This window comes from Rhinopithecus bieti, unplaced genomic scaffold (assembly GCF_001698545.2).
Source record: "Rhinopithecus bieti isolate Rb0 unplaced genomic scaffold, ASM169854v2 scaffold_3040, whole genome shotgun sequence".
Taxonomy (NCBI): Eukaryota; Metazoa; Chordata; class Mammalia; order Primates; family Cercopithecidae; genus Rhinopithecus; species Rhinopithecus bieti.
The window spans coordinates 10,103,261-10,117,108 of NW_016804657.1; the positions used below are offsets into that span (position 1 = coordinate 10,103,261).

Sequence of the window (13,848 nt, forward strand, 5' to 3'; positions counted from 1 at the left end):
CATTCACCCAAGTCCCTGAATCTTACAAGAGCCTTCATGCTTGTCATTTTGTTTGATTTTCCCACACCTTACACCTGCATCTTTCCATGCACAGATGAGAGCAAGATCAAGAATACCTATAGGGCTTGGTCTAGGCTGCAGCAGCACTGAACAGTGGCTGTGTCAGTCCAGTGAATCTCAGGCTGTGAAGTCATGTCTGTGATTTCTACCAAATCTACTAACTTCAACACAGAAATCAGCAGAGCTACTTCAGCTGAAACCTTGAGGTGACCCTCATTTCAGACAATCGCTAATGCCACCCTTGACAAGAGACATGTCTAGCCAGATCCTTTTCCAGCCCCTTGACAAAGTGAGCTAGCTTTTCCAAGGTCACACACTGTCCTTTCCCTCACCCAACAAAGCCAGCTAAAGTGGACATTGCCTGATTTGCAGCAGTGGTGGGGACTCTGACTTAGAGTTCCAGAGTCCTTGGCAGAGAATCTGCTTAACGCTGAGCCTTTGTTGAATGTACCATCTTGCCCTAGCATAACATGTGAAGTCTTGACATGAAATTCCCCCCTGTCCACCTCCCACCCCCTGCAGCCCCAGAGGCCAAATCCTTAAATTCATACTTATAGTTGGCAAAATCATTCACCCCAAGCAGGTTGGGCTGGCAGGAAACAAAATCAGCCTTCACCTTCGCCCTTAAATGGTGTTGGAATGTGTAAGCATCTGTACCTCTCTCATGCCTGTCTCCCTAGCACTGAGCACTATATCCGGCACTTGCCCACTCAGCTGAGGGGTGAAATTCCCAGGGTCTCCGCTCTTAATGAGACACAGCCCTGGGGCCTGTGGAAGGCCAGTCATACACAGATGGTATCAGACACCCAAGCGGGGCTGGGCACGGTGGCTCACGCCTGTAATCCCAGCACTTTGGGAGGCCAAGGCGGGCGGATCACAAGGTCAGGAGATCGAGACCATCCTGGCTAACACGGTGATACCCCATCTCTACTAAAAATACAAAAAATTTGCTGGGCGTGGTGGCAGGGGCCTGTAGTCCCAGCTACTCAGGAGGCTGAGACAGGAGAATGGCGTGAACCTCGGGGGTGAAGCCTGCAGTGAGCCGAGATCATGCCACTGCACTCCAGCCTGGGCGACAGAGGGAGACTCCATCTCAAAAAAACAAAACAAAACAAGAACACCCAGGTAGAACCACTCCCTACCTCAGCCCCTGATGCCTTCAGAAAAGCATCTCAGTGGAGTGTCTTCAGTGAATAAAAGAATGCATGGAACCGCTTCCAGTGAATCCCTGGTCTCCAGGAACTGGCGTCTGGCAATTCCTTTACTCAGGTTGGAAATCCTTCAAATATATGTGTCGGAATGCCAACTAGAACACTGCACATACACTGACACCTTTTTCAACTTTCTTAAAATCATGGGGCAACGTGGTATCTGGAACACCTTGCCGCCCACCTCACCGGCTTCCAAAGCTGAGCATTCCTGACTGCTGAAATGAGGCAGGGCACCGGCTGGATGCAGAGAGCATTGTGAACAGTGGCCTGGATCTCAAGGGAGCAGCTGGAAATTGAAACCTATTGGAATGTGCTTTGGGTTAGCAGAGATGACCTTGAAACCACAGTCTAGCAGCAGAAATCTGCAATCTACGGGGTACTTGCAGCTGTGACAGGGAGAGAGGAGCAATCACTAGGCAATTCGTGCTGGAGACTGGCCAGCTGTGCCCCTCCCCTCCCACAGGGGCAGAGAGGACGGAAATTATATGAATGCCAAGGGCAGCTGAGCAAAGGAGTCATGCCTGGTGTTTTGCTTTATTAAGTGAGCTGAGTTGGGGGAATGAAGATCTGAGAGAAGCAGAAGAAGGCTGACTGAGTGGCGAAGACGGTGAAGGCTAGCAGCAGCCTTCCACACTCATTCCATTGTCATCAGATGGACAGCCAAGACAGGTACTTTTCCTGGCTCTTATTATAGTCATTATTTGGAGCAGCTGTGTGAAAGGTGGCCCACCAGGAGCAAACAAAGTATGTTGCACCTTGCATTGCCCTTTGCCTCCATACTCCCCAGCAGAGGAGAAGATTTGAGCCTTACATATTATTATACTTACTATAATTCCCAAGAAAGAATGGGGGGGTCTCTAATTGGTCCTACAGAGTTCTCAACCCTGTTTGCCCATTAAAATCACCTGGGGAGTTTCTATAAAACTACAGGAACTTAGGCCTCACTCCAATTAATCGCTCTCTTCATTTAAAAGGCAAACAATCCAAAAAGCTCTCCAAGGTTAAGAAAATCTGTAGCTTAAACTAATCAAACCTCAAGAATTCCAGGTTGACCAGGTATAGTTTTTCTAATCGGAATGTGGGCAGAGGCCCACTCACAGCAAATTCAGGGTGAAGTAGCACAGATACTATGCAAATGTGCCTGGGTATGGGTATGACTGTATTCTAACGCAACTTTATGTACAAAAATATGCGGGGCACATGTGGTAGTTTGTCAACCCTTGTTCTACAGGAACATAGCTTCCATAGGTAGAGCTGAGTGGCATTTAATGTGTGTCAAAGAAGAATGACATGGTAAAAGACTGATATGGATTTAATGACAAATATTCCATATTGGTTGCTGAACACCAGAATGCTGTCCAAGGAACCATCATTAAATAAAACAACCTGAAAATAAGGCAATTCTCACATATACAAGCACACTCACACAAAACCTGTTACTTTTAGGATCATTAAATTATTCACTATTTTAACAAACAGCTGTAAAATAACATTACAGTGAAGAAAAATGTGCACAAACTTCAGAAACACAGTTTAGATTGTCTATGAACACCGTTCCTTAATTTGCATTTTTTCACATATGTACAGTCTCTTGATTGTAAAGAGACCACATGGCTCAAGGGGTTAACTTCTCATTTTCTCCTTCCAACTCGGAGCTCAAGATTTAATCAAAACCATTTAGCCTATTTAAACTGCTCCAGGTTTTGCTTAGTAAAGAGCAGCAGCAGAAGACTGCTCTTCACCAAATTCTCCAGGAAACAAATAATACACTTGCTTCCACCATCATTAACGAGTTGGTGGGAAAAGTCCTCAGGTGAACGTTTTCAAGGGTGAACCGCAGTTAACAGGGTTTGCCAAAGAAATATTATTCTAAAACTAGATAGAAGAAACAACCTCCTGAATGCATTTAACCTCACTTAATGCAGATAAGTTCCCTGAAGAACTGTAAGAAAAAATGGAATCACATTTTAAATGCACCAATAGAGTCGGGTGTTGGTAGCTGGATTGTTTTCTTCTGCTAAGAATTTGCTCATAGAAGGGATATCAAAGTAGCAGCTGACTCTCTTATCCATGGTAATAGAAATAACGAGAGAGGTAAACGAAGTCCAAAGATTCCCACTGCCACTAAACTATTTTACATTAGCTTCACTCTCCACTCCCTGTTGAACCCATTCTCTAAAGTTGCTGATATGTAGTATATTTGATGCAGACGAGACCAGGCATAGCAATGGCAGCAAACAAAAAACAAAAAACAAAAAACAAAAAAAAACAAAACAAAACAAAACGGATAATCAATCCATGAATAATCAAAAGGTGGATGAGATTTCATAGGCACAGACTTAAGAGAACTTAAAACAGCTGGAAGAGGTAGATGTACATGGAAAGAAACCCACGAAGCAGTAAGATTACCTAAAAATTGGCTATATTATTTTCAGGTGGGTCTAATATGCTTAGTATTCAGATTACAAATCAGAATTCAAAACGGACACTTGCTTTGCTTGTATTACTCCTGACTAAAAGAAAACGAGAATTAATGTCATTCAAAACTGTCTACAGTTTGAAAACCTATTTGCATTTGTGAATAACAATAAATTGATTCAGAGGGCAAGATCAACAGGCATTATACAAGCCCAGAATTATCAGGATTTTTAAGTGTTTTTATAACCACAAAAACATGCTTTCCTACAGTCCCCAAAGAGGTTCTTTACTAGAATACAACTGATCAAGTATAAATTACTAGCATCCACAGAAACTTTGCTAAAACTGTAAAAACAATCTCGTAGCTTTTTTTCCCCCTTCAACTGTGTCCAATATTTTGTGAAGATGCTTCCATGAAATGTGTAGGGTAACAATCACTAGTGAAGAAAACAATACCGCTTTCCACAACTCTAACTTCTAAAGGCTAACCTAGGGCAGGGATCTTCAGCATAAGTAACTGAAATCTACACAAGAGTCATCTAACTACAGCCCCCTACTAGAAATGGAACACAGCTAGGATACCCTAATTAGGCGACAAAGACCAGCTTTGTCAATAAGGACATGTTTGGCCCTTCTAGGCTAGCCTTAAGTTTTTCATCAAGCATAAGAATTTTCAGTGTCCTTATTTTATTATATAAATCATGACAGGCAAGTCTTTCTAGCAGCTGAGCTGGAGAATGCAAAAGGTCAGGCTACAATTATTCACAACTGTCCTCAGCCTCTCTTCAGGACAGCCTGCACGCTCCTGTTCCCAGGCCTTCCCTAAGACAGGGGTCATAATACTGATCTAACTCACAATGATGTGAGAAACAACTAACAATTATTAAAAAGCATAAAGCACTTTGCAAATATCAAAGTGCTATTTTGGCATCTATATAACAACCAGAAAACATTCATTGTTTGTGCTATTTGGCAATTTTGCATTTACACCTCTCCCTGACTGGGCTCTCCTGGGTAGAGCCTTGAGATTTCTACTGTGCCTTCACATGCAGGAAAAAGACATTCTTACTTAGACTAGATCCCTCATATGCACGGAGGTGGGGGTTAGTGGAAGTCACTAACAAATGCTAAGCGAAGGCAAATGAGACCAAGGAGTTTTGCATCCCAACAATGTCAACACTTTCCTGGATTTCTCACATAAAGGCCAGCAAAACTGCGAGCTAGTTGACTTTTTAGCAGGTCACTGGGCAACTGTTGATGGTCTAAAGTTCACTTGAAACACCTACATCAAGGTGAGGTGCAAAAAGGAAAGTCACACATAGCTGTGATTGTTCCTTTTCCCTGCACTTAAAAGACCACAGTTGAGACCTGAAAGAAATACTGGGTGTGGCACACACCTGGGATGGGGCGAGGGCGGGGAAGGGGGGTCATCCAGGTAAACCACCTTGACCCAGCATGAAGCTAGATTATTTTCAAGGGAGTAGCAAAGAACCCGGAACAAAATCAGGATTTCCCACATCTGAGAACCAGTTATAAATGAATTTGTAAACCCCAGACATTGCCCCTTAAAATGAGAGTGCAGCGTTTTTCAGCCCACTTTCCCTTGGATGCTTCAAAATAGCAGCTAACTGTGGCTCAGAGAAAGGAAAAGTACATTAAATATCCTTTCCTGTGTGACAAGGTTCCCCTACTTTTTGTGAGACAACAGGTGATGTGCGGAGACCGGGCAAACTCTGGCTTACCACTTGGTGGAACCAAGATAGAATCACTTACACTTGGTTTTATTTTGTCCCATAGCCCTCATTTACACCCTCTCCCTGCAGACTCCTACAGGCCATCGCGGCCTACCCTAGTCTATTGCCCGCCATCCTGTTCCCACCCCAGCCCACGAACTGCCCTTCCTCAAGGTCCTCAAAGCGCCTGGTCCTCCAAGCTCTTCACCCCCTACAGCGTGTATTTAAGGAAGTCATCATCCCAAGCGCATCTCCTGAACATTTCTTCCATGGAGAGGAGGCAAGTATAGCACCGGGAAAGAACAACTCTTACTCAACCCTCCTCCCACTTCAGGAAACCCCGAACACCAAAGGCTCCCCAGTCACTCTCAGATTGTCCCTCCCGCCCCTTCCCCATTTCCTTCCCCTGGGTCAGTCCCAGGACATCTACCCCCTAAAGGCTCCCCAGAGGGCAGCCTCCCTTGGACCCAGACCCTAGCACAGGTGCAGCTTCTGGTGCTGCGCGAGGTGCGTTTTGTAGCGGAAGCCTTTGCCGCAGCCCGCGCACTTGTGCGGCTTGTTGCCCGTGTGGATGCGGCGGTGGCGGATCAGGTGGGAGCTCTGGATAAAGCTCTTGCCGCACTCGATGCACGTGTAAGGCTTCTCGCCCGTGTGCGTGCGCTGGTGCTGGGTGAGCGTGGAGAAGTCGCTGAAGCGCTTCTCGCACTGGCCGCAGCGGAAGGGCTTCTCGCCGGTGTGCACACGCAGGTGGTTCACCAGGTGCGAGTTACGCCCAAAGCCCTTCCCGCACTCGCGGCACACGTAGGGTCGCTCACCCGAGTGCGTGCGCTTGTGCGTGAAGAGGTGCGAGCTGACGCTGAAGGTCTCGCCGCACTCGGAGCACATGTAGGGCTTCTCGCCCGTGTGCACGCGCTGGTGCTTCACCAAGTCCGAGCGCCAGCTGAAGCGCTTGCCGCACTCGCCACAGCCGTGGGGCTTCTCGCCCGTGTGGATGCGCTGGTGGTTGGCCAGGTGCGAACGGCGCACGAAGCCCTTGCCGCACTCCCCGCAGGCAAAGGGCCGCAGCGCTGCCGCCCCCGCGCCGCTGGCAGCCGCGTGCGCGCGCCGGTGGCTCAGCAGATGCGAGCTGAGGCTGAAGGCCTCGCCACACTCGGGGCACGGGTAGGGCTTCTCTCCCGTGTGCAGGCGCCGGTGCTTGAGCAGGTCGGCGCGCCAGCTGAAGCTCTTGCCGCAGTCTGCGCACAGGTTGGGCCGCTCGCCCGTGTGCAAGCGCAGGTGGTTGGTCAGGTAGGTGTTGCGGCTGAAGCCCTTGCCGCACTCCCCGCAGCGGAAGGGCTTTTCGCGCGGTGGCCGGGCCAGCGGGGACCCGGCTCCGAAGCCCCCCGCCACACCCACCCCCATCATGCCCACCATCGCGTCGCACTCGCCAGCCAGGCCGAAGGGCTCCAGGCTGGCGGCAGCAGCGGCCTCCGCCAGGCGGTGAATGCGCTGGTGCTGCAGGAAGGCGGCACCGGGACTGAAGCTCTCCCCGCAGTCGGGGCAGATGGTGGGCGCGTCCATGATGCTGGCCACCAGGCTATCCAGCTCCCCGAGGTCCATAGCCATGGGGTGGTGGAGCCGGTGGAAGCGGCGGTGGGCGGGCTTGTCACCTCGGTGCCGAGTCCCCAGGGAGAGGTGTCGCCTCCAGGGAAGTACGGGAGGGGCCGGCTGCTCCTCTTCCTCCTCCTGCCGGTTCTTCCCAGCACTCTCGTCCACCTCCTGGAGGCTCCGGGATATGCTGTCAGACTCAGACAGTCCTGGGAACATCGCCATGTCAGCTACACCAGATTGGGCATCCTCTTCCCCACGGACAGGAACGCCTTCTTCCTCACTCAGCTGCCCCCCTGCAACAGAAAAAGGTGGCAGTGGGGGATTACGATATTTGGCATTCAAAAGGTAAGCCCAGAGGAAACCTCAGTAATAAAACTGTGATACCCTTCCCCAGGCACTTAGGATCCCTGCCCCTTCAAGGCCCCCTGAGAGTGGAGCCTCTCTCAACTGGATCCTGCAGGGAAAGGCCTAAAGGAAAGTGCACTCATTGACCCCTCTGCCCACCAGTTCTTCAGGCAGCTGCCTCAGGCCCAGGCCCCACTAGCTGGACCCGAGGCACTGCCTAGCAGAGCCATCTGAAGGCCTGACTGCCTGTGTTCAGGATAGTCAAGTCTGTGCCAGGTGGGACACTCCCTAAGAGCTCAGGAGAAAAGGTTTACTCACTCCAAGAGCTACCAATGCCTTTTCAGATTCTAGTCTCAAAAGACAAGAACAGTCTGCCAACCTGAGAAAGACCACCTGGCCTAACCAGGCCCTGGACTAATTTTTTCTTTTTTTCTTTCTTTTTGAGAAGGAGTCTTGCTCTGTCGTCCAGGCTGGAGTGCAGTGGGGCGATCTCGGCTCACTGCAACCTCTGCCTCCTGGGTTCAAGCGATTCTCCTGCCTCAGCCTCCTGAGTAGCTGGGATTACAGGCTCATGCCACCACACTTGGCTAATTTTTGTTAGTAGAGATGGGGTTTCACCATGTTGGTCAGGCTGGTCTCAATCTGCTGACCTCGTTTTCCACCCACCCCGGCCTCCAAAGCGCTGGGATTACAGGCGTGAACCATCGCGCCCGGCCCCCTGGACTAATTTTTAAAGTACATTTGGTCAGTCTGAAACAGCTTATGGTGGACCAAAAAACTGAACTCACCTTCAGGACTTTACTATGGGTCGGGGAGGAGGATAGTAGTAGGGAATAGAGAAAGAGATTACAGAACCTAGAGCTGGTGAGCCCAGGTTAGAGGCTGGTCCAGGACACACACCTGTTGGTCTCTGGCTGCGTATCCCCAAGCAGAGGGAAGATGCTGAGATGTGAACGGCCTCACATGTGCCCTCCTTCACATGCTTGTGTGCACTGCGGAGGAGGGCAGCAGGGAGTCTGGGACTGTGTCACAGGGGAAGGAATGTAACCTCGCAGTCCTAGCCATAAAGTATTTTAGCTCATTTCTGTCCCCAGAGCATGCACTGAGCAGTAATGAATGCCCAAAGACGGAAACAAGGGGGTGGGTGGAGGCCCAGCGTTCTCTCTTTCAGGTCAGTAAGAGTAAGGCATTTAGCAGAGGCCATGGGCACTTTGGGAATTAGCCACATGAACCTAGGCAGGTCACTTACCACTGAGTTGACTTATCTGCAAAGGGAGATGAGAACATAACTGTAAACATCTGGATACTTCCTATTTGCACAGTACTGTGCTTAGTAACTCTATACACAGCAACTCATTTAACTCCCAGAAACCCTGTGAGGTGGATTCTAATACTACCTGGTTAATTCTACTGTAGTGTTGTTCCAGGGGTTAATTTATAGCCGCATTCTCTACACTGTAAAGTACTATGCCACTGAGTGAGCCTCTTCACAGCTCACCTCAGACTGGGCTGAAGAAAAGGATCTCTTCAGGCTAACACAAGAAAGGCAAGTCAGTACAGAATCCCGCTTAATGGTCCTCTCTAGGTAACTCCCTTACAGAGAATGCTGTCCCTGGTTAGGATTCTAGAGGAGCTAGAAGTAAGTGTAAATGGGGCAAGTTGCATAGAAATCCCAGCTTTCTCCTCACCTGTGCAGGTGTCAGGCACTGCTTCCCTGTGCCTTGAGTCCTGTGGGTTAGAGCCCATCTCTGGCTCCAGATGGCCTTCTCTCTTGTTTGTGTCCTGTGGATTAGAGCCCATTTCTCTTTCTTCTGGGTCCCCTTCCCTGTCCTCAGAGTCCTCAAAATCGGAACCCATCGCTTTGTCTTCCGAGTCCTGGTGTGCACAGACGTCCTGATTATCTTCTTGTTTCATCCAGGAAGAAAAGGGCAAGGGAGGTGACCAGGAATCCCTGCTCCAGAAAAACACAAAGAAAGGTCATGTCAGTCTGGTCTCATCCCCTCACCACGTCTAGTCTTAATTTCCAAGTCAAATAAAATGTATAGAGTTCCAAGCCCCAGATGGCAAACCTCCACTTCACTCCACATTTTAAAATAAACAAGTGAGTGCAAAGGAGGGTGGACTGGGTGGCAGGAGAACAGTGACAACCTCACTATGAGGTTGGATGCCAACTCTCACTGGACCAAATCTTGATCTTCTGGGTATGATATGGATGTCTATTAGTGTGGTTTTATAGCTTAACAGTGAAGTAGCTGTTCCCATTTGTACAGGTGAGAAAACGCAAAACTCAAAAAGAAGAGGCCACTAACTAGCCCAAGGCTACATAACTTATAAGCACTAGAGTGGGGATTAAGCAATTGTGCTGCCTCAAAGTTCCATGCTTTTCATACTCTTATTAAGCTTGTTCTCCAGCCCACAGCAACCTTGCAAGTATTTTGGTTATCATGCAAGTATGTTGGCTCATTTAAGAAGCCAGAGAAAAAGTACATCAAGACACAAGGATAACAGAAGCATCAAGTATAGTAACTTCTTGTCTAAGACCATGTCACCAACAGCACCACCAACCTGGCTTTGTAGTAAGGATCTGCTTTGCAGGGAGGAGTGAGCCAAGATGATTCAAGTAGGCCTGGTGGGGTCAGGAATAAGAGGTACAGGTGACCCTCTATATTAGAAGCCATCTCTATCAATCCTAATTACATATTTTACAGTATCCTAATTGCAGAGAACCCTTAACAGGAACATGCACCAGAGATAACTGGTAACCCCTCTACAGAAAAGGCCAACATGTGAATCATAGGGAGAAAATGACATCAGATTCCTAAGCCTTTTGTAGATGTCAGGATAACATTTCAAATTTAAAGGGCCCCCTGCCAAGACTGAGCAGTTGAGCCAAAAATAAGTTATTTCTGCCATCCATCACTCCTACAGCTTAGCTCCAGGCAGCCAAACAGTTTCTAGGTCGAGGATCTTGGACTATAACTTTGAAGAGACTAGCTCTCTGCCTCAGCAGTCCCCAAACAGCAAGAACATGGCTGAGCAAGATGCCCCTTTCTTGGCTGGGAGCTTTTCCTGCCTCTGCGGAGGCCTTCTCTGAGGTGGCCCTGGTTCTACAGAGCCTTTGGAATGGTAAGCTGGAGTTCCAGGCAGCGGAAGTTGGAAATTCCAGCTGGGTCAGCCTCACTGTAGAGAGCCCAAAGCAAGTCAATTAACCTCTCATTGTTCCAGTGTCCTCATGAATGGAAGAAGGGTAATGCTACTTAACCTTTCTCACAGGGAGAGTGTTAGAAGGAAACTAATGAAAAAGCACTTTGGAAAATATTGCAGAGAGTAACTGATGCTTTGAGTTTTACAAGCATGTAATACACACATTTTTCCTCTTAAGTCCTGATGCCATTCCAGCATACCCCAAAGACGTGCCACCCACTCTGTAATTTTGGCAGATGCATCACCATATTAGACTCTTTCTGAGAGACGATGATATACTCCCTAAATTAGAGGGAACATCAATCCCTTTCCTTTAATGTCTTAGGATATGACTGTGTCTGAGTCAGGTCAGTCAACAGGTCCTGAAATGCAGTTGAATTCCTTTAGAATGTATACTGTTTAAAATGCCAAGTTTCCAACATTTGGAGATTTCTTGTCTAAGACAGTAGGAGAAAAATCTCATTAAAGCTGTAAACATTTTAAGAGGTATACTCCGTGACTACTGACCCCAAATCACTTCTGCCCGTCAATCTTGCCTCTTTGGAGCTCAGACACAATGGACAAGTACATCCCTTGAGTCTGCATATATAATACACCTGCAAGTGGATAGGCAAGAGTAGGGTCATCAAACATGACCTATTGATTTGCTAGTAGTGAAAAACTGCAGGCGTTGGCAGGGTGGGGGGCAGGGGACGGGGGAGTTAAGAGGGGACCAATCAATGGTTTCTACTAATCTGAGACCAGCAGGAGGGTTCTGTGTCAATAAAGTTAAATAATCATGTCATCAGAAACTCATAAAACTAAAACGGCAAGGTACAGTACCCAGCATGGCACAAAAGGGACTGCAGCACTCCATCCTAAGGGACAGGATTTAGGAGTCCAATCTGGGAAACAGGGAGCAGGGCTTCACTTCTAAGCCCTTTTAGGGGCAGGCTTCGTAGGGGGCACCTCAGACATAGCAATAATGGAACACCAGAACGTTCTGATTTGTGATTTATTGGGAACCGAGATATCAGATATTAAATGGGGAAACATGGTTTGCTAGATTTAAAGGCAGGGAAAGGGGAGAGCCAGAGTGAGTTCCCCACTTACGGCTGACATATGAAGAGTTCACAGTGCTGCCTCAGAATTAAGGCAGGTTCTGAGCTCCGAAGGGAGTACTTCCTGATCCTTATTTTCATTTAGACTAGGGGAGGGAGGATTAAGTGTGCTCTGAAAAGAGCTTGAAGTTCCTGTCACCCAGATACCATTCATGGGACAACAACTAAAATTTGTTTAAAAATGCATTATGTTAGTGCAAATCTGGAAATCTGCATGCCCCGTAACACGGATTCAGTTCCATTCACACTAGCACATCATGGGTTTTAGGCAGTTGTCAGGTAATGGAGAAGGTTATTTAGAGGTTAGGAAAGGTGATCACGATACAATTATATGAAAAGCAGCTGGTTTGAAAAATATTTCATTTTGGCTTATATGCATACTAACATGTATACTTACACACGTATACACAGATCAGAGAGGAAGATCAGAAGTTTATTAAAATACTAAGCATCTCGGTCACTTTGGGGGCTTTGCAGCTATTAACTCATTTGATGTTAACGTAATAAAGTAGGATATTTCCAACTTCACAGATAGGAAACGGGCACAGAAGTGACGAGTCCGAAGTCATACACATTATAAACTGCAGAGCTGGGATACATACTTTTGCAAGTCTAGCTCCCGTACACACATTCTTAACCAGAAGCTGGTATATAGTTTGAGAAGACTTGTCCTCTTTGTACATCTGTATTTTCTACATAAACAGGTATTTTTTAATCAGAAAATAACCAACTTTGTTTTTAACATGATAGAAGATGTTAAAAGTACAATTACTCTAGAAGTAATAAAAAGGAAGACAAGGGCGGGAGTTGTGATAACCTCAGTCTAGAAAACTTAATATTCAAAAACACCAGACACCATGGTATAAAGTGTCAGATATTCAGGCATATTTTGTTCCAGCTCCTTTCCCATTCACTCGCAAAAACTAGCAACATGTTTTCCTAGGCAAGGCTGGAGCTGGATATCCAATGGGCAGCGGGGCAGTGTGATCGCTTTGTGGCCAGATTGACCTGGGTCTGAATCCTCTGCTCTTTGCCAGCCACTTTACCTTGTACAAGTTTCTCAGCCTTACTGAATCTCAGATTCTGCATCCATAAGAACAAGGATGCTGCCTCCTACCTTGCAGGGTTGTTTCTCGAGCCACAGAAATTAATGTTTATAAAAGCTGCTGGCATGTTAGAGACACAATAAATGGTAGTTATAACTATGATGAAACTTCAACCAGCTTCTTAAGAAAATTATACACACCCCATTCTAAACTGGGGGTCACCTATTCACAGCTATGTTCATGGAGAATGGCCTTTGGCAAGTACAAACGGCTTCCCCCAGCCTTGCTGCTAAAGGTTCTATTAATGAACAACTCACAACGTGGATTCAAGAACCAGGGAGAGACTAGTTGCTTAAGGGAGCTAGGTAGAGGGAGAAAGGTTTAATTCCAAATTCAGTTAGTTTTCAGCTGCTGATTGCCCATCCTGTAAACAGAGTATAGGCCTAAAGCTAAATAGGGTGTGGGTGCCTGGTTCAGTAAACTCTGACTTACACCATCTGTAAGGGAGCCCTCCTTCCCCCAATAAGAAGAAATAGAAGTTTAAGGGGGGAAAGCAATAGCGTGGTGGGCATACAAAACTTAGTTCTACATCTACTTGTAATCACTGAGGGAGACAATTCTGGTTTATGGCCAACACAACCATTGTGCTGTGTGACTTTAAGCGTTTGCCCCCTTCGGGCTTCTGTTCCATGAGAAGGTTGGGTTTGAATGTTCCTGAGTCCTCTTCAAGCTTGTCATATGACACACAGGTGAGTTGATCCAGGAAGGCATCATTGTCAGTTTCATTAGACATTTCCAGCTCCAGCTTGTTAATCCACACAGCAAACTCTTAATCCCCAAACATTCCACCACCACCATCACAAAACCTTTTTCTTGGATGCAGATCACTTCAGGGTGGGATTGGGCAACTTCAACAAGACTGCTCAAATCCTGGTTTCTAGAACTTGTGATATTTTCATGTCCCTTTCCCCACCTCCATTTCAAAAAAGTAAGGCCTATCACCAGGAAAATGCTCAAGAGCCTTCTAGATAAAATCAACCCCACTTGAAAGAAAAATCAGATCACTTTGAAGACATTGCTACAGAGCAGAGGTGAATGTGATCAAGTATCTCTAAAAGAGAAAAGTCTCCAGCCTGGGCAA

The 13,848-nt window shown here is 47.1% G+C and overlaps 1 protein-coding gene across 2 annotated transcripts in view; it reads right to left on the minus strand.

The window, feature by feature from the left end:
• Positions 1–2,565: 2,565 nt before the first annotated feature.
• ZNF697 (zinc finger protein 697) overlaps positions 2,566–13,848 on the minus strand; it is a 30,308-nt gene continuing 19,025 nt past the window's right edge. The window contains exons 1-3 of one of the 2 annotated variants that reach the window (XM_017869852.1): positions 9,923–9,977; positions 9,046–9,308; positions 2,566–7,305 (exon numbers count right to left, since the gene is read on the minus strand). In XM_017869852.1, the coding sequence (XP_017725341.1) occupies positions 5,897–7,305; positions 9,046–9,271 (1,635 nt within the window). In that variant the 5' untranslated portion in view covers positions 9,272–9,308; positions 9,923–9,977 and the 3' untranslated portion in view covers positions 2,566–5,896. Of the gene's footprint in view, positions 7,306–9,045; positions 9,309–9,922; positions 9,978–13,848 lie in introns of those variants that run through there. The other variant, XM_017869853.1, reaches the window with a different exon arrangement.